Here is a 24,869-nt window from a genome sequence, read left to right as displayed (position 1 = left end):
GCCACTAGTATCCTCTCTGCTTCCTCACGCATACGCATAAGAGCCGAGGCTGGCCGCGTTCAGGGAGCTCCGGTCTTAAACTGGCCTGGACCGGCCTGGACTGGTCAATAATATAAAAATTCGCAGGAGCCGCACCACAGACAGAAAGCTGCTATAGAAATGAACGCTCCGCTTTGCTCTGCTTTGGGCGCAGGGCCGAGTCAAGTTCTCTCTTCCTTGCGCCTCATTTCGCTGGGAGGAGGCGAGCTTTGGTCCGGTCGAATATCGCCCTGGCTGAGCGGGGATCTCTATCTCTATCTCTGTCCGTGGAGGATGTGCCGGGGTTCGGGTTGCTGGTGCTGTGTCTCTGCTCCTGCTGCGGGTGGTGGTGGTGGTGGCTCACTACAGGATACGAGTGTGTCGTTGTCGTCTGGGACGGGACAGCGAGGGAGTGAGCGCTCCCCGAGGCGCTGTTCAGCATCGCTTCTCCCGTAACCTGACCGCCTGCAGATAGCGAGGTCGAGGCCGAGGCCGAGGCTGCAGCTGCAGGTGCTGCAGCAGGGTAAAGCCGCAAGGCGGGCATGACTAGGGGTCGCAGGGCGTGTGGACCTCTCATGACCACTGGCACGGGCATTGGCGCCGGCAGGGGTTGTTGGTCCTCGCCGGTCCCCGTGCGCGTGGAGATACTGTCCGTGTGCAGGGTTGAGGCGGTGGCAGTCGAGCGAGGCCGGCGGAGGAAGAGCGATGACGCGGACGCCGCGAACGATTTCGGCGGGGTTGGAGTCCTAGGTCGGGACACGGGCGGTGTCGTCGTCACTGGCGCTGTCACTGGGTTCATGCCCAGCGGGTTAGTGGCTCCTCCGAGGAACGACCGTAGGGATCTGGGCGGGGACTGTCGTGCTCTTGGGTACCAGGCTGGGAGGACATTATTCAAGCCAGCAGCTTGTGCCATTGGAGAGTCATCGGGCAACACGTCGAACGGTCGGTGGCGGGGAGGACGCGGATCTGGAGATTCGGGTCTCTGACCGCCCCGTCCAAGCCCTGATTCTGATCCAAGGCGGATGGATCCCCGTTTGCGCCGTCGATAGAGCCAATACAGCAGCGAGAGAATGACAGAGACACCGACTGGATGCACGGTTTTGTTAGTAACGAGAAGTTGGAGAGCCACGGTGGGAAAACACACCAAGAGTTCCAACCGCGATTCCTGCTTTCTGTCCTTGCGATAGAGAACCATTGGATTTGGACTGGACGGTGCCATTCGGGCTTTGATAACCCCACGGCGTCTCGGTGGTAGTGGCGCTGGTTGTATGGTAGATGCTTGACCGAGATGTTGTCTTTGATGTTACTTGCATCGAGTGGCGTGAGGTGGATAACTGCGATGATGCCGATCCGGCTAGGGACACAGTATCGGAGGAGGCAACTGAAGCTTGTGAAACAGGAGTGCCACAGGTGAGGGAATATGTAGTCGAGTCCACGGTCGTGCTGGACGAGAGACTGTATGTGAGCGTGGTTGAAGTTACAGAGGTCGACAGCAATGTTAATTCTGGATCTGGTGATGGAGTCGTCGTGGCGAGAGAAGAGGGCTCGTAAGTGGTCGTTGACCCTGATGCGCTGGTGATGAGAATGAAAGATGGCGTGGTGATTTCAGGCCCAGCTGGGCTTGAGGATGCAGTAGGGGGAGCTGGAGGAGCGGATGAATCTGGGGAACCGGTGACCTCTTGCGCAGTTGTTGTCTCGATTGAAGGGGTCTCGCTGGTTGTGGTACCTGGCTCTTCAGTGACTCCGGCGGGAGCAGGGCTGGGTGGTCCATTTTGCTTCCCGTGCGGTCCATGAGGATGTCCGTCTTCCTGCTGACCAGGTGCATTTGAATTGTGCGGTTCTCTTCTCCGGAGGGAGCCGTGAGAAGACTGAGAGACAGGCCGGCAGTAACCAGTTGGTAAGAGCATCGTTCTAATGCCACGCCCGTACAGCTTTTGGATTGGCGACTCTTAATTGAGGTCACATAGACAACTCTTTCAGATCCAAGAGTCCAACTTTTTCTTGTCGGGGGTTTGAAATATTAAGGCAGAGTGCAGATGCAGCTTATCCACAAATTCCCAGGCAAGGCAGACAACGGAAGGAACCCGAAAAGAATAAGAAAAGTCATGCAATAATATTCAAGGATGGCAGGCCAGCTACAATCCGAAGAGGCCGTAACCAAGCCAAACAAAGCAGAAACAGGAGAGGGCACACCGACCGCTGAAAGGAACAAACCATCGCTCAGCAGCGTGTATCAAGGCATAACTATAACAAACCATAACTTTCTTCAGTCAGAGGCTGCTGGTCGGATGGAGGGACAAAGAGAGGGGTTGTCGCAGTGCGGAACGAAGAAGATTGTGTGAGGAATGATCGTCTGTTGTTCTTCGAGGGCTCCAATAAATTTTAACCGATGACCTTGTTTCCACGAGCTGACCGGGTAATGGCGCCTGGAGCAATGGGGCAAGTGTTTCGAGCCAGCGTTGAACAAAAGCATGTCTGGGGTATGCACAAGTGCACACGGGCTGCGAATAGACATGTTCGAGTGTAGAGCTAGCCTCACAAAAGCCGCGATAGTGCGACCTCGCAAGGCTCCACGTATCCATTCATTTTGATGGTATTCTCAGTTCAGGCGTCTTAAGCTCAGGAAGAAGCGTTTGTCTGCTGTCGTGGAACTGGGCTATGCAGTAGACGACGAGGCCGATCCGGACGGCGAATCCTTGCTAGATCGATTTTTGAAGAAGATATGAAACACAGTGAACGTTTCTCCAGCGAGGCTTAGGCTTAGGCGGCTGGTGGAGGTCAAAAACTCCTGCTGCTTTGGGGCCAATATCGGTAAAAGAACGCCGAAACCCGCCGACAGGGGTGACTTTTCAGCGCGCTGTTTTGTGAGGCTTCGGAGGTCTAGCCAATTATCAATATGCGAGTAGCAGCAATTCCAAGTTGATCAACGAGTTGACCAGGGTTGGATGGCGCCAACTTGTCATCGAGCTCGGCGCGAGGCTTCCGAGATAGGCGAGCGACCCAGTAAGAGGCAGACCTCAAGTGGTCATGGATTGCAGGCTGAGCAGACCACTTTGCAAATACGCAGCATAGTATAGGCCAGCTGCGAATGGGACAGAGGCAGGCGAGCATAGGCATTGAATTTGAGAAGTCGGCGATCAGAATGCCTGGTATGTGTAATTTTGGTATCTCCAGAGGGCGCGAATATATAAGTATTGTACATATGAAGAACCTGTACACAGGTGTCTGACACAGCAATCCATTTAGCTAGTCAGAGGATCAGCAGGACATACCTTTTCCACTGATTCGTTGTCTCAATTTGCATCAGCACTCTCGCTGTCGTTTCGCTGCACATCCAAGGCGGCCATCTCCTCCAGAGCAACCAGTTTATCCTGCAGCACGCTCGTATCATACGTTGCCTGCCCCTCCGTCGCTGCCCTTAGTTTCCTCAGCCTTTGCCCTTCTTTGCCTGCGTTGCCCAACACACCGCCGATGAGAGAAATGGATCGGAGAGAGTCATCGTTCGCGGGTATCGGATAGGTCACCCAGGTCGGATTAGCATCTGTATCAATGACTCCTATCGTAGGTACGTTGAATATCCCACACTCGTGCAGGCAAACTTGGTTTTCGATCGGGTTCATGCAAATTACCAGATCTGGGCGCATGACTTGATGGTAGCCTCTGGACAGGATGTCGTCGTACTGAGGTAATTCATTGTCGTGGATGTCGACCACCTTGACGCTACAATCACCAAGGATTTGTTGCCCATTGGTCAGGGCACCTGGAACCCATCGGTGAAAGATGTGGTAGCCTTCGGCCAGTTTTGCCGAGTTGACAATTATCTCTTCCATGCCCTTGCGTGTGCCGATGAAAAGGATGATACCGCCTCGCTCTGCCACTGCCTGGACCACTTTTGCCGCACGCTTCAAATAGGCATAGGTAACGTCTAACGAGATGATGTGAATTCCGTCTCTTACGCCAAATATGTAACCACTGTTTGAGGGATTCCACAGCGAGGTATGGTGACCGAGATGGGTCTGGTTCGCCAGCAACATGGGCAAAGTGAGGTCATCCACTGTTGGAGGCCGGCGAAGGATTGTAGATGGGTCATATGTCTGTGTTAGATGCGTGCCTTGACGAGCAGCTCTCTGCATTGCACGACGGTGACGGTTCAACTCCTTTAGATTTCGGAAAGGCAGGGCATCTTGAGTGGGTGCAGGAGACGCAGTACTTGATACCAAGCCTGACGCAGGTTTCGACATTATTCGAGCCGCAGAGTGTGCGTTGATGTCTGCTTGAAGATCACGAATGGATTTGTGTTGCGACTCGACCATTTCTTCTAGAAGCCTCGTTGCGGCTGTTGGAGCGCGATCGATCGTGTCGAGGATGCTTGAGGGGTCATCGGGGTGGCCCGGGATTCTAGTTGTCCCTTTGGCATCTCGTTCTGAGGGTCGAAATGTGGGATTGTCTGTCGAAATGCTTGTTGCATAACCTCGATTGACTGTCCGCGATGACTGCGCCAACACTGTCCGCCCTGGGTAAAACATTAGGAATCGAAGGAAGCTAGTGTCAAATTGTACTTACCATGCCGGACACAAAACTGTCTGATGATCATGCTTGCTGGGTTCTGGCAGCAACCTGAAGAGCGCGCATTGAGACTTTCCCTCCGTTCCACTGAAGCTGCAGTCGGGTTTGAGCTTGGCGGAAAGAAAGTCAAACGGGCAAACACAACAAACCAGACAAACCAGACAAACCAGACAAACACGGCAAACAGCAGCTACGACTGAGGCACCGACCGCAGCCTTGACATGAATTTCTACGTCTCCCCATTTCTGTGTATGCTCCAGTATGCTGCGTTTCAGATACTGGCTCTGAAATGGCTCTGAAATTCGATCCAATATGCGATCAGGCGTAGAGCCAGATTCAGACTCACGGAGGTAGGCGCTTCAGAATATGGACGTTTACAGCTTGCAAGCAGCCACCGAGCCACCGGAGCGGACTCAGGTTCAAACACGAAAAAGCCCCCTTTGGACAGTAGATCCGGAAATTGTCCTTTCCGCTGCACGATCCCGCCAACACGAAACAGATCCCCCAGCATCTCAGCGCTGGCGACGGCTATTTGCATTCTTTCAAGATATACAAACTGATGTAGGGTTGCCTCTTTGCTGGACGCCATGTTTGGCATTTGTTTGATATCTCGGGTGGGCACCAGTGCCAAGGTCCGGCCGGTGACTCTAGAAGCTCATATTAAAGTCGGGAAAGAAAATGGAGTTCTTCTGGACTTCACCTTGATTCCCTCCAGCTTCTTGACCTTCATCAACCTTCAGCTTGCTGCTAGATCGCAGAAAGATCAGTCATGGAAATGGTGAGTGCAATTTGACGTGCTTGGTCTCTTCCACAGCTAAAGACAGTAGGATCGACCGCGTCGCAACTTCAATCCAAAGAAGACCAGACGGTATGGGCGACAGACTTTTGACCCAGATTATCTTGTCAAGTACAGCCCCAAATGGAAGTACTCACGTCTCTACAACTTCCCGTACCCCGGCGCTCATTGGCAACCACGGATGCGAACCATAGTGATCGCTGTCGATGGAGGGTCTCGCGGCAACAATCGTAATAACCCCAAGTCTCAAGCTGCTTACGGGGTCTTCTTTGGACCCAACTGCCACCGCAACACACACGGTCTGGTGCCGCAGAGTGCCCCGCAAACAAGTTCCCGTGCGGAGCTTGAAGCGGTCCGTAAGGCTCTCGAGCTTGTCCAAGGCATGAAACAGGCAGGCGAAATCGAGGATTGGCGTGAGATCATTATCAAACTGGACTCAGACTACGTGGCCAAGAGCCTCGGTGAATACATCTGGACGTGGGAGAGCAATGGCTTTATGACCAGAAAAGGCACCCCTGTGGAACACGCTGACCTGATTCGCGAATTGCATGGCACCATCACGCAGTTGGAGCAGGATGGAGCGGTGCGGTTCTGGAGGGTTGGGCGTGAGTGGAATCGAGAAGCCGATGCGTTGGTGAACCAGGCTCTGGATGTAAGTCTCGTCGCAAGCCGACACCCTTTGGACCCTTTCCGCGACCTCCCCCGCGACCACAGCTTTTTCCATGCTCACAACACAATAGGACGCGGCCGACAGTGGTTATGAGGAGGCGTGAGGGTGTGGGCCATGGTTGGCGCCGCCGACGTGGATGCGCTCGTGGAGGGGTATTTTGGTTCCTTTTTCCCTTTTGCACTTTTTGGGGCGCTTGTAGAGCGTTGGGCATCTTGGGGGTTGCTGAGACTGTAAGATTTGAGTTGTACTGATAGGGATGGGCGAGGAGCATGTTATCTGCACTGTTTTACTGGTCTCGTTGCTGTTATTGTGTAATATTAAATTGGGTATGGTTTCGCCGAGTCCTTGAGAGCTCGAACCAGAATCTAGGACTTGCATTCTCACCCCGTGGGTCACCGTAATTTCTGAATTCAGCTCTCTGCGAAATCTTGTGATTGACAGAGGTTGTCCACCGTGGGAGCGGAGGTTGGGTGTGGCAGCCTACTCGAAGTGGTCAAGTGTCGACCCAGATGGCGAGATGATACGAGACAGGGTGAGCAACCAGGCCGCTCGAGTGTATGAGGCTGAAATGGGGCGTAGCACCCTTTCCCTTCGCACGATCTGCGCCGTCAGAAGACTGGGCTACCCTCTGGAGCTGACTTCGGAGGAAGAGCTTTTCGGTATGGGTGCAACCAGACATCTTGGAGCACCAAGATCTCCCAAACACCAAGGACACCTCCATTTCTGGTCCTTTCCTCTGCTCGAAACTCGACTGAAGCTTGCACCGACTTCAAAGATTTTTGCAAGCCGATGAAAATGTCGGGGCCTCAGAGATGTTGGCGGGTCTGGCGTAGGGTGTCCGTCAGTGGCAGAACGCGTCGAGAGTTTGGGACAAGGTTTCGCGTTGAGGACCTCAACTGTCGCCGTCCATCCACGCCAACTTTTATCTGTGCAAGCTCATCTCTTTACATGGTGTGAGATATCAGCTGCTTGACCAGTTCTGAAGGTTGCGAAATTACCTGCTCTTTGCCAGCTTCTGCGTTTTTTCACATCCTTACCAGCCTTACCTGCATCTTCCATTTCTGCCACTAAACCCTGGCTGTGACAAAGCACTGCTTGTCTCCACATTGAAGGTGAACAGTGGAAGAACCACGATGGACCTCCTCGCCGAACTCGAGAGCATGGCTCTCAATATTTCAGATGTAAAAGACACGACATCAGAAGCCGACATTGCAAGATGGCAGCGGTTATTTGGCTACGGCAGGGCAGAGGCCGTTCGCCGAATGGAAGAGTACCGGAGCGACTATTCCAGGACTAGGATATCTGATGAACTGTGGGCTACAGTTCGATCCCAAAAAGAGGCGGAAGGATACGACCGTGAAGCATACGAGTATGCGCTCAAAAATCGGCAACAAGCCCGCGGCTCAACTGCCGCCCCAACTGTGTCGGGCACGTTCATCGTGCAGCTCAGGGGGCCGCTCGACTCCCCAGAGAAGATCAAGGATGCTGTCGGCCTAAAGGAGGCTCCATCAGTGGCGACAGGAGCAGGTGAAGATGGACAAGCAGATTTCTGCCAGATCGATGGCGCGACGCGAGCGAAGCTGCTTGACTGGGTCGCAGAGCACCATAGCGACTACCAACCTACTATTGTTCGCTTGACAAAGGCGAAGAAGAGTCTCTGCACACAGAGCATCGCCCCGACCCTTGGGCGGGACTCGACAATGCCTCAAAACCGACTAGACGACCCAAAGGACATCCCTCGGCCATTGCAGGACGAATATCCGGTGTGGTATTTCTTTTACGGTACCCTGGGCGATCCCGAGGTCCTCAAACACCACCTCAACTTGGACACAGAACCTTCTCTTGTACCAGCCCATATCGGAGGTGGTGAAGTTCGACTCTGGTCAGGGAAATACAAGGCGCTCGTGGACTCGCCAGGAACGGCCAAAGTGTTGGGAAGCGCGTTCCTCGTTCGGTCCCGAGATGAGGAGGATGCGCTGCGGTTTTACGAGACGGACAAGTATGAAGTTGTACGATGCCGCATTTTCACAAGGCAGGGTGATCTCATGGGGTTGACATTTCGTTTTCATGGAGATTCAGAGGATTTAGGATAGTACGAGGTAGATGACTCTGGGTTCCAGCTCGCCAGGTTGTTGTCCTAGTGGTCGCTGGTCAGAGAGACCTGAAGTGAATGACGGTCAGGTGATTAGTGAAATGACGGTGGAGAACCAGCCCCTGAGTGCCAAGCCACTAGACTACTTTTGCTCTGGGCCATTGCCGCTTGGCATGCGATCCGCTCTTCTTGTTCTTCTTGTTCTTCTTCTTGTCGTCTCCTGTTCTCCTGCTCCTCCCTCAATGCTGCCCCCAACAATGTTTTCCTTCTCGAGATACCAGATACGGAGCACAAGAGAAGGTCGTTCACCACTGGGTCTCTCGCTCCCGAGATGCCTTTGTCCCCCGGCCTCTCGGTAGCTATGGGAAGGTTGCATACAGCCTCCGTCGTCTTCATTGGCCCCCCCCTCGTCTTCCCCCAGCATCGCCCAGCCTGACTTCGAAACGCGCCGTGACATTCATCTCGTGAGCATCTGGACAACGCAATTTCGACTTGTCTCTTGGAAGATGCTCATTTCGCAAAGTTTCGCACGAACGAGAATGAGGTTGGACGCTCGGCATCAACTCTTGTCTCCTCCGCTCCGCCTGTCAGGATTCAGTGGACTGATCTCAAGTGGTTCCTGTTGCCAGGATCGCCAGCCTCTCAGTCTGGATGTGAAGTTGCCCGCTTGGCTCTCCAATCGAGTGCATATCCGCATCTTCAAACCCTTAAATGACGCGGTTTACTTCCCATTTTCCTAGCCGTCCATTTCTAAACACTTTTGTTGTTGTCATTTTCGAATAACTTTTTCGTTGCCTTTCTTCCTGAGCTACCCGGTACAACCGCAGCTGAGCGTCCTCTCTTCTGCCCTTTACCCATCCTTTCGAAACGCGATTCTTTCTGCGAAACGTTTCGCTCCATATCTCGGACAACTGCTTGCGACTTCATATCCCGCCGCGAGTCAAATCCCACATAGACGGCGCCACTATGCGCTCACTCTCGTTGGTGGTGGTGGGGACCCTCCCGCTCCTGACTTCTGCATGGTCAGAACACACTCTCTTGGGTCGATCAAGTGGAAACGCGACCTCCTGCGACAAAGGCGACAAAGTCTGCGGTGCCTTCTGCATCCCGAGCAATTATACTTGCTGTCCTGATCTCGGAGGTGGTTGCCCCTCGACCTCGGTCTGCCAGAAAGGCGACAACAGTATATATGGGTGCTGCCCGGTTGGGGATACCTGCACGGGTGATGGCGGCGCCGAATTTCTCGACGGCGATGGTTCGTCCAGTATTTCAACCAGCACGGCCGATGCCTCAATTGCATCTGAAACGACCTCAGCCACCAGTGCAGCTCAGCCTCGAGTTGTGGCTCGGGGATTGACGGCTGTGCTCGTCGCTGCCGTTATCAGCACTCTCCTATCATAACAATCGCCCACCCAGCCTTGTGCTGTCTCATTACCTCATCTTGGAATTGCACGAATTACTATATGTTTGCGAAGCGAGATTAGGGAAAACATTATGCGTGGAGGCGGATGTGGAGTTAGCTTCTACAAGGATTGATTGTATTTGGGTTTTATTGATATCCCCTTGAACGTATACCACGGACAACTCATATCATCACAGCTATTTTCACCTTCTGGTCTCTTTCGCCGCCTCGCACTCTTCTTTCTACATTGTCTCTCCACTTACACGTTTCTTCCCTTGGAGGCGGACTTTTCACCGACGCCGCCATGCCCGGTCCCAAGCTCGCATTCTGGATAGCAGCAGCGGGAATGAATGATGATGCCCTTTAATCCGCCTGAATATGCTGTGAAACCCCGCTAGCGTCCTGGAAAAAGCCAGTGGTAGATCTGAATGCAAAGCATAGGCAACATTGAACTGGTATTACGGGTAACACCCAGCTGACCGGCCTGAAGGGTAGGGAAGGGGAGTTTGTTACTCACCGTCTCAGCTTGTCTAGGGACTTTTGTTGCTCCGCATATCGTGTATTCCCCCACGTTCTGGAGGCCGCGCGAATCTAACTCGTAAATGTCCCTCGTACTCGGTACTCCATCCGTACTCCATCAGTCTACGGAGTAACCCAGATGGAGATGGAACGGAACCCACTACACTGCTCCGTCCGCCTGGACTCGGGTCGGCACATCGATTCCAATGCATAGAGTCAGCCGCAGCAGCACCACCACGACCAGCGTGGACAACGAACCAGATGAACATGTGGAGAAGTCGACGGTGACTTATCCGAGGTAACAAAAGTAACGCCTCGTCCACCCGCCCGCACTTCGAACTGGTGGCTCGTCAGATACTGCTAAACGTGCAATTCAACTGCCGGTTATAAGCCTAATCTGTCCTCTCGATTACCCCCTCACATACACGCTCAGCAGGTAGTGCCAGCCCTTTCTCAGTCATTGACTCATTTGAGTTTCTATACCAGATACTATATACGAGATATCTCTCATTGCCTACCTGCCTGCGTGCCTGACAAAAAACAGAAGAACAAGACATGTCGTCGTCCATGAGAGCAGCCCGCTTCTACGGCAATAGGGACATCCGCGTCGAGGACGTCCCCGTCCCTGAAGCGGGTCCAGGCGAATGTCTCGTCGAGGTTGAATGGTGTGGGATCTGCGGGAGCGATCTGCACGAGTATGCTGCCGGTACGTTCAAGTAACAAATGTTTATGTTCAGGCTGTCGGGGAGTCTATAAAAGATGGTCTGGCAACTTCGTCTTCCACCACCAGAGGAGAAGTGAGATGAAGAGGGGAGGGAATTGCTGGACCTCGCAAGCTGAACATGAGTCTCTTTTACTCGTTTTAGGACCCGTCCTGATGAAAACGGTCGATCCGGCGACGGGCAAGGCGCGGCCCATCATCTTCGGGCACGAGTTCTGCGGCCGGTTGAAGTCCGTGCCGGAGGGCTCCAAGCTGAAGGTCGGACAGGCCGTCATGGTCGACCCGCACTGCATCTGCCGGAAATGCATCTGCTGCGAGGCCGGCAACGACCACATCTGCCAGAAACTGGGCTTTTTGGGCGGCAGCAGCGGGAGAGGCGGCGGGTTGTCCGAGTACGCCGCGGTCGAGGAGGTGCACTGTCTCCCGCTGCCGGAAAACGTGAGCCTCGACGACGCCGCAGTCATCGAGCCCCTGGTCGTCTGCCACCACGCGGCCAAGGCCTCCGGGCTGAACCTGGAAGGGCTGACCGTGCTGATCCTCGGCGGTGGACCCGTGGGCGCTGCCCTGATCTCGGTGCTGCGCGCTCACCGCGTCGGCAAAATCATCCTGAGCGAGCCCACGGCCAAGAGGAAGGAGCAGGCCAAGGACGTGGTCGACCGCGTCATTGACCCGCGGACCGAGAAGGTTGGGGATGTCTGTCGCGAGCTGACGGGCGGCAAAGGTGTGGATGTCGTCTTTGACTGTGCGGGTGTGCAGCCGGCGTTGGAGAACGGGATTGACGCCTTGAAGTCGACGGGGACGTTTGTCAATGTCGCCGTGTGGGAGAAGCCGGTCAGTTTTGTTGCCTCCATCTCTCTCTCTCCCATTGCATACCGGGGGAAAAAATAGAGGCGTGGATGTTATGGGTCGCTAACACTCATGGGTTCGCTCGCTGCAGATCCAACTCCAATTCTTGCCCTTCTTCTTCAAGGAGATCAAGGTCATGAGCTCGTGCTGCTACAACGAGCAGGATTTCAAGGAGGTCATGGAGCTGATGGCCAAGGGTGAGTCGAATCAATGGAACATCCATTCCATATACACATACACACATCCACATCCATATCCATACTGACTTTTTACAGGCGCATTCCCCGGCTACGAGAAAATGGTCACCAGCCGCATCTCCCTGGAAGACACGGGCCCCAAGGGCTTCGAGGAGCTGGTCAACCACAAGGACGACCAGATCAAGATCCTGATCTCGCCCAAGATCAGGTGAGAGCTATGAGCGCTCAGCGGGCTCAGATCACGGCGCGGAAGGCTTGAGGCTCGAGGCCTGGGTACGTCTTGAAGGACATTAGAGCATGGATATACCACTAAAAGATTTACGGGATGTGATGGACCTTGAGTACAACATCTCCAGGATGTCTTTGCTCTACCCTCTTTACTGATTTACCCCTTTTCCCCCTTCCTTCCCTGCCCCCTTCTTTCCCCGTCTCTTTTTCTGTTTTCTATTTCCCATCCCTCCGGGATGCCCACCTCTCTGAAAACCTCGGCCTGTCCTCTCTGCATATACTCGATATCCTTGACCTACCTTTTCGAACGCGATAGACGGAGAAAAGAGACAAGACCCGAGACACACAGAGCGAATCCATCCCCCTACCGAAATCCAAAGCGAAACCAAACCGAGACCGAAACCGAGACCAAGAAACGCAAATCACACACACAGAGGGCTGGCTCTCCTACAGCACCACCCTCCTAGCTAACCAGCTAGCTAGCGAGCTAGGGGTCTCTCGCACCAAACACCTCCCTCCAGAACCCCCTGTTCTCCTTTTCGGGATACGCCTCGCCCAGCCTCCACAGGGGACTGATGCCGTTCCGGACTTCCCACTCCCTGCTCATGGCGGCGAAGCCTTGGCGGACTGCGCTGGTAGTACTGACGCTGGTGCCGGTCGTGCCGGTGCCGGTGTCGGGTGTGCTCGACCCTGTGTCCAACATCCCTGTCTCACCATCAGCGTCACTCACACTTCGCTCCACGGATAGCGCGCTCCGAACACACTTGGCACACTTCCGATGAGAGACCACGGTCTCCTCGCGCGGACGACGCGGCAGCGGCCGCCACGAGCGGTACGGACATCTCGCGGTGGGGATGCAGGTCTTTTCCACGACGACCAGGTCGGCCAGGCCCGTGCGGCCGCGGCAGCTCGGGCAGAGAGTGCGTGTGGGTACGGTGTAGCACATTTTTTTTACCTCTCCCTATACTCTCGACCTTGGAGTTTTTGTTCGGGGTTTGATAAATACCTTTTGTCTCTTTTCACTCCCTGGATTTTGTGAGTTGACTCGTGGGGTGGTCCTGAAAAAAGGTCCAGGTCCTGTTCCTTGATTCGATCTATCGGTCAGTCGGTCGGGAGTTGAAGAGTATGCGTCTGAGATTCCAGGAAGGAAGCACACGAGGGCGAGACCTTTTATAGAGAACCTTTGAAAAAGCGTAGATCGAAATGTCCCATATATTGTCTCGGCGCGTCAATGGACTATGACAAGGAGAGTTGAGTCAAAGCGTCAAAGCATCAAAGCGTCAAAGCGTGGCTATTTTGTGTCGTAATGAAAGAGACTCCTTCTTCCTTGTTCTCGGGCTTTTGGTGGTATCCATGGCCCTTTGTGTGCGCCTTCACCACCATAGAGTCCATGGAGTCTCTTGCAAGATCGCCACAGCCACCAGCTCCCTTCTGATCTCCATTTGAGGCGTCCGATCACGATTGTCCCCCTTTTCTTTTTCTCGGGTGTCATCGTCTCCTGATCTGGACCCGAATATCTCCATCTATGCTCAGCGTCCCGTTCCCGGCATACTGCCGCCTGGGTCTTGGAAAGCCCGCAGGGTGTTCACCCAACCCGGCCACCGCATTGCCCTTGCTATCCGTGCGCAAATACTCGACGAAGCGGATCTCGAACTGGGCCAGCAGCGTGGCCACGGCGCCCAGGATCTCCTGCTTGGCGAAGACGCGGCCGGGACAGGCGTGCATGCCGCCGCCAAAGGGGAAGAACTTGCCCGCGGCCCAGGACGCGCTGAACGTCTCCTTGCCACCAGTGGTATCGTCTGGGTCCTGATGCTTGAGGAATCTCTCGGCGACCCAGCTATCCGCGGGAGCCTTGTCGCTTTCTTTGAGATACTGCTGGTGGTGGTCCCAAAACCTCGGATCATGGTGGCTGAGCGAGGTCGGGGCCATGATCAAGTCCCCTTTCTTCAGCAGGTATCCGTCCAAGACCATGTCGTTGTTCAACTGCCGCGTCACGAGCAAGTCGATGTAGTGCCTCATGGTTTCGTGCACGGCCGAGTTCAGCAGCGGCTGGGTCAGCAGCACAGAAATGTCCACGGTCTTGTCGGGTCTTTTGGCTCGCTCGATCTCGGCCTGGATCCTGGTGAGTGTGTCGTCCCCGGGGTGGACGGGGGAAACGAGGTGAGCGAGCAGCCAGCTCATGATGGGGATGACGTTTGACGAAACACTGGACCAGAGTTGGGAAACAGTAAAGTCAGCATATACAGATAAAACATGTGGCTAGGACAGTAGCACAAATACTCACGCAAACAGAAATCCTATGTCAAACGCAGCCCGCCCTCGTGAACTGAATCCCTTTTGCTCGTAGAATCGCTGTCTGGCCCTCATCACCTTGGATCCAAATAGTGGTTCCCAGTCTGGCTCTTCAGACGGGTTGCCACCACAATCGGCGAGTGCAGCTTCGACCCATTCAGTCGTGCTGTCGAGGATCTTGTCGAGACTGGCGTAGGCGTCGGGTTTGACGAGTTTGGGCAGACGGTAGAAGCGCGCCAGAAACCCGGCGTCGTAGTCCCAAAACTGCTCGGCCAGGTTCGGGTTCATCTCGAGGATCTTGGTCCCCAGGATCGCTGCGGTCGAGGCGTGGAACATGATGTTCTTGAGCCAGGCGAGCAAATCTATCGTTGTCCATTCGCTACCAATCTCGGCGCTGTCGAGAGACGCAGTGAAATGTGCCATGAACTTATTCGTCAGCGAGTTGGCGGCGGTCTGGTTGAGGAGGAACTCGTGATTAATGGCGTCCATGCTGAGACTCTTGTGCTCCTTTGCCTCCTGCGCGGCATTATCCGTTGTTGGGATATCACGGGCTTGGGTGGAAGGGAACATGATTTCAGTGTCTCTTTTCGGACACCCCAACGCGTCCAGTGCGATCTGCTGGTTGAACAGTTCTCGCGACACCTGTCTGCTTCTGAACAACGCTTGCACAGCCGAGGCCGAGCTGGTGATATGGACTCTCTGGCCTGCGAGCAGTACCGTGCAGAACTGAACATTGGCTCCCGTCCCAGTGAGTTTCGTCTGCAACATGCGCCAGAAAGACCCAGGGTCCTCGTTCAAGAAAGCCAAGGCATGTCCTAGCCATGGAATCGCGTATGGCAGTACCGGGGGCTTTATGGGAATGGCCTGCACCCCAACGCCGTTGCATTCGAGAGCCTTGGACTTTTTGACCGAGCGGGAGAATTGGACAGTTGTGACCAGCCATGTTAGCAGGCAGGTGGCAGCAATCAAGAGAGGGATGGAGAGGAGGACATGGAGGAGGGAATTTATTTGCAAAGCAGGAGGGATGTAAATGGTTTGGAGCATATGAGAAACGGCCATTGCTGGCTTGATGGTTCAGAGTTTGAGCGGCGAGCCGGCCGTCTGCTCTTCAAACTGTTCCTGGAACGAGATATATAGATCGCATCGGTACATTGAAAGGCCGACGCAGAGCAGAGGTGCCCATCCATCCACGTCCCTCGTGTTGCTTGTGCAACATTGCTGACATCACGTGCGTGTGTAATTCCTAAATCCCATATCAGAATTTGTCCAATGTGCAGAACAAGCGAGGGAGGACGATGCTTGTCCTATTTCTGCGTATGAGTACATAATCAAGCGATGGCCACATAGCAGATCTAAACTCACATGGGCAAATGCTGATCTTGATGGCCTAAGTTCCACTCTCCACCATCCTTGAATCATCCCAGAATCCCTCGCGAGTACGCCTTAATAAGGCGTCCAGACGCGTCATCGAAGTCAACACGGTCCACAGACGGCGACCAAGGCCGAGGGGATTCTGCGTGGTTAGCAGATTGTTCACGGGAGAGAAAGGAGAAAGAATCATACTTTCCTGACCGGATGTCCATTGCCTACCCAATACTTACCTTTGTCCACCTAATTAGCCCTTGTCAATTTCCCAAGATACCTCAGCAAACATGCCTCCGCAGCCTCGAGAACCAGCTCGCAGCCCCTTCACCTCCTTCTCTACCCCCGATGTTCTCTTCCCCTCTCTGCAACATGTCTCTCTGCAACATACTTGAACTTTCCCCCTTCTTCCGCCAAGCAAGTTTCACAAACCGTCCACCTCATGTAACCGGCGCATCCCGAGATGTCCCCTGGTGGGAAAGTGCGCAACACGTCTGACGGGATCCTGAAGTCGACTTCGTGATTCTCGTTACGAGACAAGCCGAGGTTGGTCGTACGCAGACCATGTGGCTGGAGGAGCGTATCCATAGGGATATCAAGATGCCAGCACGCGGCCGCGTCCCAGGCCATGGTTGTCTGTCGCTCTGAGGGGGTCGACTGGTAGTGGGCTGTGGTGTGACGAGAGTTGGTAACGATTGAGCGCTTACTTAGCGGCGTATCGAACAAATGCTTCTGTTGATCGATGAACTCGTCAATACCCATACGCTCCATCGCCCTGGTCAATTCTTCGTGAGAACCGAAGTCATCCAAACCTGAGCGGGAAGTAGACACAGTGTGAGATCGAGAAAGAGAAGACCCACCCTCGGAGCGCCCATGGGTAGCGTAGGACTGATCCCGAGTGTCGTAACGCGATGTACCACCTCGAGATCGTGATCCGGTGGTTGTCGTCGCAGTCGAGCGATCGCCATGGTGCCGAATAGTCAATGACCTAGAAACTGTGGAATGGGCCCTGGAGCGTCCAGAACCTTGCTCAGACTCACGGGTCACAGAGGCAGAATCTCGACGTGTGCTTGAATGGTGGGCATGTCGACTGTCTGGATTCTCTCGACGCTCTCGATATTCTCGATCTTCTCGATTGTCTCGTTTGTCACGATCTGTCTGGCATCTTGAGCATCGTCTGAACACCTCCACCTCACGTCGAGGCAGCGGTCGGAGGGTGCGATACCGGCAAGACTCTGAAGATGAGCAAATCTTGTCGACCGTGGGATAGGCAGAAGAAGTCGAGCTGGAGCCACAGTCTCGACAGACAACCAGTGTGGAACGGGTGTAGCACATTTTGTCAATGGATTTCGGGGTAGATAACTATGTCGCGATGGATGACGATTTGTGAATCGAATGGTGAATGAATTGGGAGATGATGAACAGATTCTGCTAGTGGTCGAGTCGGTGTTTTATAGTAGTCGGACTGGACTCGTCTACCAGCGTGTCTTTGACAAGAATTTCAAGGCATTGGCTTGGTTGATACAATGACCAAAGCAATCGGTGGACAAGGCACGAGTTCTGGGCATCCACATCGAAGACCGCTGTCTCCCACTGATGATGGCTTTGATCGCGAATTTTCTTTCTGCAGAAACAATCAGTCATTCTTAGAAAGAGCAGCAATGCCCTTTGTGTATGTGACGCTGAGAAAGATAAGCAATGACAAAAACTTTGACGCAACAAAGGAGGCCGACGCAACAAAGGAGGCCGAAGCATCGAGTCCGTCAGCATGAACAAGAGATTCCGAGGGCCCAAGAACAATGATCAGATAGTCATGGATACCATCTGCGGACAAGAGGCGAAAGCAGCGACAAGTAGGCTGCACTATGGCTGCCCAAACATTTTGTGAGACCCAGCGCCTGAGCTGGACAGTGACATGGCAGAGTATGTACTAAGACGCAAACATTGTAGGTATCCTTTTGAGACTCATGGCATTTTCAGTGAGAAATGCGAGAAACGTGCACGCCTCCTCGCGCCCGCTTACTCGCCCAAAGTGTCCTGTTTTGTCAATCTTATAGCAGAGAGTCCAGCCTGGTGAAAACGCTCAAACAAGCCGCAACGACCTAGACGGCGCCGATAAGTCAGGGTTGCGAGGATCACGCTGATGGGTCGAAAGAGCTGGACTCACCTCAAGTTGTAACTCTTTGTCCTTGTTCTTCTCGACCTCCTCGGCAATTACTTGGCCAATGTTTGCTCCGATGCCCTGTTGTCCGCCAGCCCTCCTTGCGAAAGGCCATTGTGAGTATTCTGCCAATAATTCGTCGACTTGGGCAAATGCCCTCTCTCTTGCTTCGTGGCTCATTGTCACCAGCGCATTCTCAAGCACGTTGGCTGCATAAGCGGCACAGACCATGCTGACTGTTCTCAGCATTCTGAAGTCGAGTTCGGCGGGAAGAAATTGTGAAGGAGGTAGAACGACGGTGCGGCTGGAGCAGACGTTCCGTACGCGCTTGCGGATTTCATCTTTGGCACCAGAGTCGACCACGGGATGGGTGGCCATATCGAAGAGGAGGAAGTTTCGTTTCTCTGTGCGCAGGATGCCTTTGTCCACGAGGCCCTTGGCCAGTCGTTCGCGGACTTGTTTTAATTGGTAGCCGATTTTCATTAGATTCCACGTCTCGCCTGCAACGGAGAATGTCAATGGTTCGCCCTGCACAGCCGAAGTGAATCCCACACTTACCGCTCATGAGATCGATCCAGGAGCTGACACTCATCTTCTCACTCGTCTTCATCATTTTGAGAGCTTCATCTAACAAGACTTCTCCGGTGAGGGTATCGTCTATGACCTCGATGATTCTATCGGCGAGAGGGAACCGTCTCCTCGAGGAGTCTTTCTGCATGCTAATTCTGCCCCGGAATGCCAGCTCAATGACTATGCATCCTCGCAAGGCATAGGAGATGTTGTCGTTCCAAAATGACAGGTATCCCTAGTGACTGCGGGTCAGGATGCCTCGACTCTGTGAAAATCTTCGAATAGTTGGTTACCTGCTTATCCTTCAGCCCCAGGAGCAGCACCTCTTCCATCAGGGTCAGCTTGGGTTGTTTACTCCGTTCTGCGCTCTCGCTGATGTCTCTGGGATCGTAGGCGATCCGGTGGCCATTCTCGCTGGACTCGTAGGCGGTTTCGGGGGAGCGATCGTTGTACTGTTTGGGGACAGGGGAAGTGACCCGGCTTGAGGACTCGTCGTCTCCGTTGGGCGACGTGGCCCCTCCAGCACCACGCCTTCGCGTGAGGCCTCCTTGGGAGGCCATCAATCTAGAGGAGTTTACGCCTCACCGAGGGGATAGGTGGGACAATGGGGTTGGTGGAGGGTGTTGGTGATGATCTCGTGCCTGGGCCCTTTTTAGGCCGAACAGTTGCAGCCGGCGGGTTGCGCGATGGGGGCTCTCCAAGGGCTCAAATCTCGGCGGCAGGACGATGTTTGGGGAGAATGAGCGACAGGGGCAGCAACAAAATGATATCGACGGGCAAACGAGTATAGAAATATCGGGTCACAGTGAGTTCTGTCAGGGCTGAAGACCCCGGGGTAACTGGATACTGGCTATTGCATGGCTGCGCGTTGTATGGCCGGTGGCTCGTTTCGCTGAAGATGGCGCCAAGTCGCTGAAATCTACTCCGTACTCGCGACTCGCCCCGTTTGGGGAAGAGGGTGATGCCGCCCTATCATATCGTCCGGCTTGCGCGAGCTAGCCTCCTTAGGTAGGCTAGTGGACTGAGCTACGGTCATTGGTCAATCAACGAGACGCTCAATCCCTTCTCACGCCATGTACTCGGTACTTCGTACATGTACCTGCACTCGCCCTCATACCGAGTACTCTCCTGTGAGGACACATATCCCCCTCCTTGATTGCTTGTCTTATATGCCGTCTTCCCAAAGTCTATTCCAGGCGAGACCAGCCATGCCCCACTGGCTCCTCCTCTTCCTTCTCCCCTCCTTCGACGCCAGCAGCCGGCCGTGTGCGGATGCGGAGCAGTGGCAATGACATTCCCGGACAAGATTCCAAGAGAACAAGAGAAGACCAATCCTATTGTCGCTGAGCAACTTCTGTCTATTGCATGGCGTCACATGCATTCTCTTCCCTGATTGGGCCACCGGAGGACGCCGTTGTGTTCTCCCGGTAAGGATATACGAACCCTCAATCCTTCTAAAGGGCCAGCCCTTCCCTTTCCGAATCCATCGTTTAGCCCCGGCCGAGCACGGTAACACAGCTTACTTCTTTGGAATCTTCTCCTCTGCTGCGGGGTACGACAACAAAAAGGTGAGGCATCTCACACAGCTCCCGCTCGAGGTTGTTGAGGAGTTTCCTGGTGTTCTTTTTCCAATCCAACCGTTTGAAGATCTTATGACGGAGAGATCGACCGCGGGACTTTATTCCGACGGAGCTATTCTCAAACATAGGTACCCAAGTACCCAAGGTAACGTTGCCACCATCTACCCCAACATCTACCTGACAGCTTGGCCTTATACAAGTCGAGTTTAATCCGGCCACTTAAGCTCGCCTGGGACGAGAAAGGAAGAAAGAAAGAAAAAAGACCACCGCGCAGCTACCATGAGCACCAAAATCCCCCTCATCACACTCGAGGAGCATTTTATCTCGCAGGCAGTCCTCGACTACTATGCCTCGCAAGGCGTCGACACGAGTCTGCCGGACTCCATGGCCCACATTATGACTGCTCTCCGAGAAGTCGGCCCCAAGCGTCTCCAGGCTATGGATGGTGGCCGCATTAGTCTTCAAGTCATCTCTCATCGACCCAACACCATCCCCGTCCCGCCGGAGGTCTGTACAAAGGCGAACAACGAGCTATACGAAGCCATCAAGGCGTCGCCTTCCCCCAACCGCTTCGCAGCCTTCGCTATGCTGCCAATGCTTTACCCGGAGGAAGCGGCAAAGGAACTCGACCGGTGCGTCTCACAGCTCGAATTCGTGGGCAGTCTCATCGACAACACGGCCAACGGGCGCTACTACGACGATCCCTTTTTCTGGCCCATCTTCGCCGCCCACGAGAAGCTCGACGTCCCCGTTTATCTCCACGCGATACCGCAACCAATCACCGAGGCCACGCCAGCGCCATCGTTCCACGGGAACTATTCGCCGCAAGTCTCCAACTTCCTCGCCAACCACGGGTTCCACTGGCACAGCGACGTGGCGCTGCACGTCCTCCGGCTGTTCGCGAGCAAACTCTTCGACACGCATCGACACTTGAAACTTCTCCTGGGCCACATGGGCGAGACGCTGCCCTTTCTGATCGACAGAATCCATAAGCTCATCCAGAAGACCTGGCCGCAGGCCTCGAAACCGAGGCGCCATCTTTTGCAAGTCTGGCACGAGAACATCTACATCACGACGGCAGGCATGTTCAGCCTGGCGCCCATGGCTTGCCTGATCCACATGTGCTGCGCCGACAAGGTGCTGTACAGTGTAGACTATCCGTTTTGCAGCCACGAAGATGGCCTGAAGTTCATGCATGGGTTGAGAGAAAGTGCAATGTAAGCTTTCCTTCCTCTTTTCTTCTCCGCTTCCCCAGCCTTTGTTCAAACCTACCTATACACCGCAACGTAGACCAGCTAACACTGTTTTACTTCGGCCACGCAGGATCAACAACCAGGACTTTGAAGCAATCGCGTACAAAAACGCCGAGAGACTGCTCGACATCAAGGTGCCGGACGACAACGACGTGGGGATGGAGATCGAAGACGACGGCCAAGGCAGCGAGGCCGACCGCCGAAGCATGCCCTGGCTGCAACTGACGAACACGGCCAGCTCGGGCAGCGGCAGCCTCAACGGCGACGCCGGGGCGGCCTTTCCGCACAGTCCGCTCGAGACGGTCAGGGAGGAGAAGTAGATTTCCTCCTATTGGAAATTTCCAATGTCCTCAATCTCCACGCACACTTAACGACGAACAATGACGAAACAAGTATCCAAAGACTCGGCCATCGACAACACTTTACCCGAACACCAAGCCCCAATGGCGCGAGTACTCCCGATCGCATCATCTCAAAAGACTCAAGAACAAAAGAGTCATGTCTGCCACCGACCACCCGAGCGCTCCGCGACGTTATTGCGGCAAGAAGACGACGTGAGAGGAGGGGGAGGGAGGGGGAGAAGGACCTCTGCGCAAGATTTCTTCCTTCTTCCATTCTCCATCATCCTTCTCCTATCTTTGACCTCGTCCCCCGAACCGGGCGGTGAAGTGATGGATGGACCAATCTAATGGACTACTGCTTGTGCGTCCCGTCTCTATTGAGCTGAAGAACGAACCAGGCCGTGAGCGTTGGACAAGGGCCGGAAGGAAAATGCGGGGGAAAGGGCCGTGGTCGAGGAGGGAGATCTACTTCAATATTGGTCTGGTGTTTACCGAACTATCTTATATAGACTTATTTACCTCGTACCTCGTATGGTGAAGGAACAAATTCCCTTCCCCCAAGCTTCCAAACAAATCTCTTGGTCAAGCCTCCTACAGCACCTACCTAGGTAGGTATGTATACGAAGTACGAGGTACATCATCTACCTTGGAGAGATGGTTGCGTGGATACGGATATCTGGGGACACATCACCAGTAGCGCGATCAATGGACACTCGCTCGTCTGACCGCTCTGCTGCCGCTCACTCATTTCCACGGAGTTCAAAAGGTTACGTCACATTCAATGCCATTGAGGATAAGAGTAAGAATATCATTTTTGCTTTCTCTTTCGCTGTGTCATTCTACCAGAGAAAAAGAAACGTCGTGAGCCATGTCTCCCATCCGGTCCTGTAGCTTAGGATCAGCCAGGCACTGTACATTTCGATGCCAAAAGACACCACCGTCCAACAATGCATCCATCCTTTTCCCCCAGTCGCGGATCAACTGTGGTTTTTCATGACAAGGCAAAAGACGCGCTGTTCGTTGATTTAGAATAACATCATCCCACCACCGAACAAGAACCCCAGTACCACCACACCACCTGCTAATAGACTCGTCATCTCAATGGGGAATACGCGGAAGTTGGCATTCCCAGCATTGGAACTGCCACTGCCAGAGCCGGAACTGGAACCGCTCGTAGTCGAACTTGTGGGCGTCAAATTGAACGTCGCACTTCTGGAGGTGCCGCCACCCAGTTCCCCAGTGGCAGTGAGCGTGGCTTGCGTGATTTCTGGGTTGCCAGAGAATGTCTGGGCCACACTTGCTGCTGTCGCAGTCGAGGCAACGTTGGGAATACTGCCCGAAGCCTGGAATGCCTGAACGTTGGAGTTGGCGTCGGAAGCGTCAAAGTTTGTCTGTGCGAGACCTATCTGATTGTTCTCTAGGTCGTAGACCACATAGGCGCTGCGGAGGAAAGAATCACCGAACAGAATGGGATCATTTCCTGCCGAATCGATCGCGAACGAACACGCTTGATCTCCGTTCTGGAAAGTTGGTTGAAAGCCATCTGTTGTGATCAAGGGAGTGACAAACTCGGACAGTGAGACATTGACAATGGGGCCACCTTTGCCGCCGAACTGGAATGAGAAGGTGAGATCATCGTTGGCGAGAGAGCAGGGCACCACGTTGCCAAATTGTGGGTCGCTCACCACACCGACACCATTGAAGATGCTGTTCGCGATGTCGTCAGGGAGCAAGGTGTCTGTGGTGCCGGAGTCGAGAATGGCAGGTTGAGGCGAACTGGGCGAGACGTCGGAGGACTGGCCGCCTCCAGAGATGGTAAGGCCGGTCCAAGCGACAGTGAAGGAATCAATGACGCCAGTTTGCGAGTCTATTTGGATAGGCAAAGCAACCAAGTTACCGTGGTACTTGTTCGTGTCAACACCACCAAAGAGAATGGAGCCAGTATTGGAGTTCACATCGTCCAGCCACAGGGAATATGCAAGGGCGTTGATGAAGCCTTCATTCTTCATGACGTTGATAACGTTGGGGTAGGTGAAGCCGTTGATGGAGGAGGTGGCAGAGGCCTCGCCTAGCTCAAATCCAATGCCCATGATACCGATGGCGCGGGTGTTGGATTGTTGGGCAGCAGCCATGGTCATGTTTGTCAATTTTGTTCCACCAATGTTCAACACATCTGAGATGTATTGCCCAACAACCTGGGAGCCGTCGACGTACTGGATTTGGAACTCGGGAAGGTTGGGATCGACAAAGGTGGAGGAGGCATCAGCGTTGTACGCTCCAAACTCGGAGCAGCCATCGTTGTCTTGACAGATTTGGGCATTGGCATCAGGGAACCAGATGTCTGACGAGCCAGTGTCTATTTGCAGGGAGAAGGGTTGCCCGGGGGTGCCCACGGTGCAATTGATGAAGTACAGCAGGATCTCGTTGTCCAAACCCGCCTTGATGGTCTTGGTCTGACGTCGTGACAGATGAGGAGCGTCCTGCGCAGCGACGCGACGCTTTTCGAATGTGAAACCCACTGTGCCGGGAGTAGCAGTTACGGGGGCGAGGGAAGCAAGCAGAGCGGCTGCTCCCAAGGCAGCTGCTGCAAACTTGCCCATGATGGATGGGAAGAGAGCGAAGAACAGGTGTTGAGGATGTGGCACCAACAGGGTATTAGGAATATGAAGCCAAAGAAAGCCAGAAGCAAAGGAATGACGACGAGGATGTTGATGCTGAAGACAACGGATGATGATGCTACAATCAAGACCAGCAACAGAAAGGACTGTGACGCAAAGAAGAAGAAGAGTTGATCAGGGTTTATACAAGAATTGAAATGGACGAGTTGGCAGAGGATCGTGACTGCGCCTCTTGGTTCTTTCCTCCTTCCCCAGGAGAAGGCGCGGGAGAGGCGACGCAAGCAGCAGCCATGACTGATGACGGCAACAGCCAACAGCGGCCAGTCGGGAAAGGCGCTTGAAGCATCTGGCGAAGTTCGATGACGGGATGGCCACGGATGAGATGAGCGAGTGGGATAAAGCATCGAGGGAAATTGTGCAGCACTAGCAGTTTGTCAGTGGCAGATCCATGTACCGCCCAGCGAATCGCAAAGAGGCAATAGATCCCTGGAAGAAATCCCCCCCTTAGGCGGCCTGTGCTTGGGAAGCTTCGGCATCTGGGTAGCCGCTACGAGTAGCAGGCTGATCGATTTTGGGGGGCTCGGGGGGTTACAGATGGGCTAGTTAGGCTTCAGCCTTAGGGATTTGGGGCTGTTTG

At 54.1% G+C, this 24,869-nt stretch overlaps 9 protein-coding genes across 9 annotated transcripts; 3 read left to right on the top strand and 6 right to left on the bottom strand.

The window, feature by feature from the left end:
* Positions 1–223: 223 nt before the first annotated feature.
* Z520_01146 (uncharacterized protein) lies at positions 224–1,925 on the bottom strand (the record flags this gene model as incomplete). The annotated part of the gene is made up of 2 exons (XM_016771664.1): positions 224–1,104; positions 1,163–1,925. The coding sequence occupies 2 exons, from the start codon at positions 1,923–1,925 to the stop codon at positions 224–226; spliced, it is 1,644 nt and encodes a 547-aa protein (XP_016636803.1).
* A 1,386-nt stretch (positions 1,926–3,311) lies between these two features.
* Positions 3,312–4,612, bottom strand: Z520_01145 (uncharacterized protein; the record flags this gene model as incomplete). The annotated part of the gene is made up of 2 exons (XM_016771663.1): positions 3,312–4,531; positions 4,582–4,612. The coding sequence occupies 2 exons, from the start codon at positions 4,610–4,612 to the stop codon at positions 3,312–3,314; spliced, it is 1,251 nt and encodes a 416-aa protein (XP_016636802.1).
* Positions 4,613–7,183: 2,571 nt separating this feature from the next.
* Positions 7,184–8,143, top strand: Z520_01144 (uncharacterized protein; the record flags this gene model as incomplete). Its single annotated transcript, XM_016771662.1, has 1 exon — positions 7,184–8,143. One exon carries the CDS (start codon positions 7,184–7,186, stop codon positions 8,141–8,143), a length of 960 nt encoding a protein of 319 aa, XP_016636801.1.
* Positions 8,144–10,618: 2,475 nt separating this feature from the next.
* On the top strand, positions 10,619–12,039 carry Z520_01143 (uncharacterized protein; the record flags this gene model as incomplete). The annotated part of the gene is made up of 4 exons (XM_016771661.1): positions 10,619–10,769; positions 10,930–11,615; positions 11,722–11,827; positions 11,906–12,039. 4 exons carry the CDS (start codon positions 10,619–10,621, stop codon positions 12,037–12,039), a joined length of 1,077 nt encoding a protein of 358 aa, XP_016636800.1.
* A 503-nt stretch (positions 12,040–12,542) lies between these two features.
* Z520_01142 (uncharacterized protein) lies at positions 12,543–13,001 on the bottom strand (the record flags this gene model as incomplete). The annotated part of the gene is made up of 1 exon (XM_016771660.1): positions 12,543–13,001. The coding sequence occupies one exon, from the start codon at positions 12,999–13,001 to the stop codon at positions 12,543–12,545; it is 459 nt and encodes a 152-aa protein (XP_016636799.1).
* Positions 13,002–13,543: 542 nt separating this feature from the next.
* On the bottom strand, positions 13,544–15,406 carry Z520_01141 (uncharacterized protein; the record flags this gene model as incomplete). Its single annotated transcript, XM_016771659.1, has 2 exons — positions 13,544–14,261; positions 14,340–15,406. 2 exons carry the CDS (start codon positions 15,404–15,406, stop codon positions 13,544–13,546), a joined length of 1,785 nt encoding a protein of 594 aa, XP_016636798.1.
* Positions 15,407–17,792: 2,386 nt separating this feature from the next.
* Z520_01140 (uncharacterized protein) lies at positions 17,793–19,000 on the bottom strand (the record flags this gene model as incomplete). Its single annotated transcript, XM_016771658.1, has 3 exons — positions 17,793–18,370; positions 18,429–18,675; positions 18,734–19,000. 3 exons carry the CDS (start codon positions 18,998–19,000, stop codon positions 17,793–17,795), a joined length of 1,092 nt encoding a protein of 363 aa, XP_016636797.1.
* Positions 19,001–20,299: 1,299 nt separating this feature from the next.
* Z520_01139 (uncharacterized protein) lies at positions 20,300–21,593 on the top strand (the record flags this gene model as incomplete). The annotated part of the gene is made up of 2 exons (XM_016771657.1): positions 20,300–21,237; positions 21,344–21,593. The coding sequence occupies 2 exons, from the start codon at positions 20,300–20,302 to the stop codon at positions 21,591–21,593; spliced, it is 1,188 nt and encodes a 395-aa protein (XP_016636796.1).
* Positions 21,594–22,639: 1,046 nt separating this feature from the next.
* Z520_01138 (uncharacterized protein) lies at positions 22,640–24,214 on the bottom strand (the record flags this gene model as incomplete). Its single annotated transcript, XM_016771656.1, has 1 exon — positions 22,640–24,214. The coding sequence occupies one exon, from the start codon at positions 24,212–24,214 to the stop codon at positions 22,640–22,642; it is 1,575 nt and encodes a 524-aa protein (XP_016636795.1).
* Positions 24,215–24,869: the final 655 nt, after the last annotated feature.

The sequence above is a fragment of the Fonsecaea multimorphosa genome, assembly GCF_000836435.1.
Source record: "Fonsecaea multimorphosa CBS 102226 unplaced genomic scaffold supercont1.2, whole genome shotgun sequence".
NCBI lineage: Eukaryota > Fungi > Ascomycota > Eurotiomycetes > Chaetothyriales > Herpotrichiellaceae > Fonsecaea > Fonsecaea multimorphosa.
Note: the sequence above shows the minus strand (reverse complement) of the source record. Positions and strands in the feature narration are given on the sequence as shown.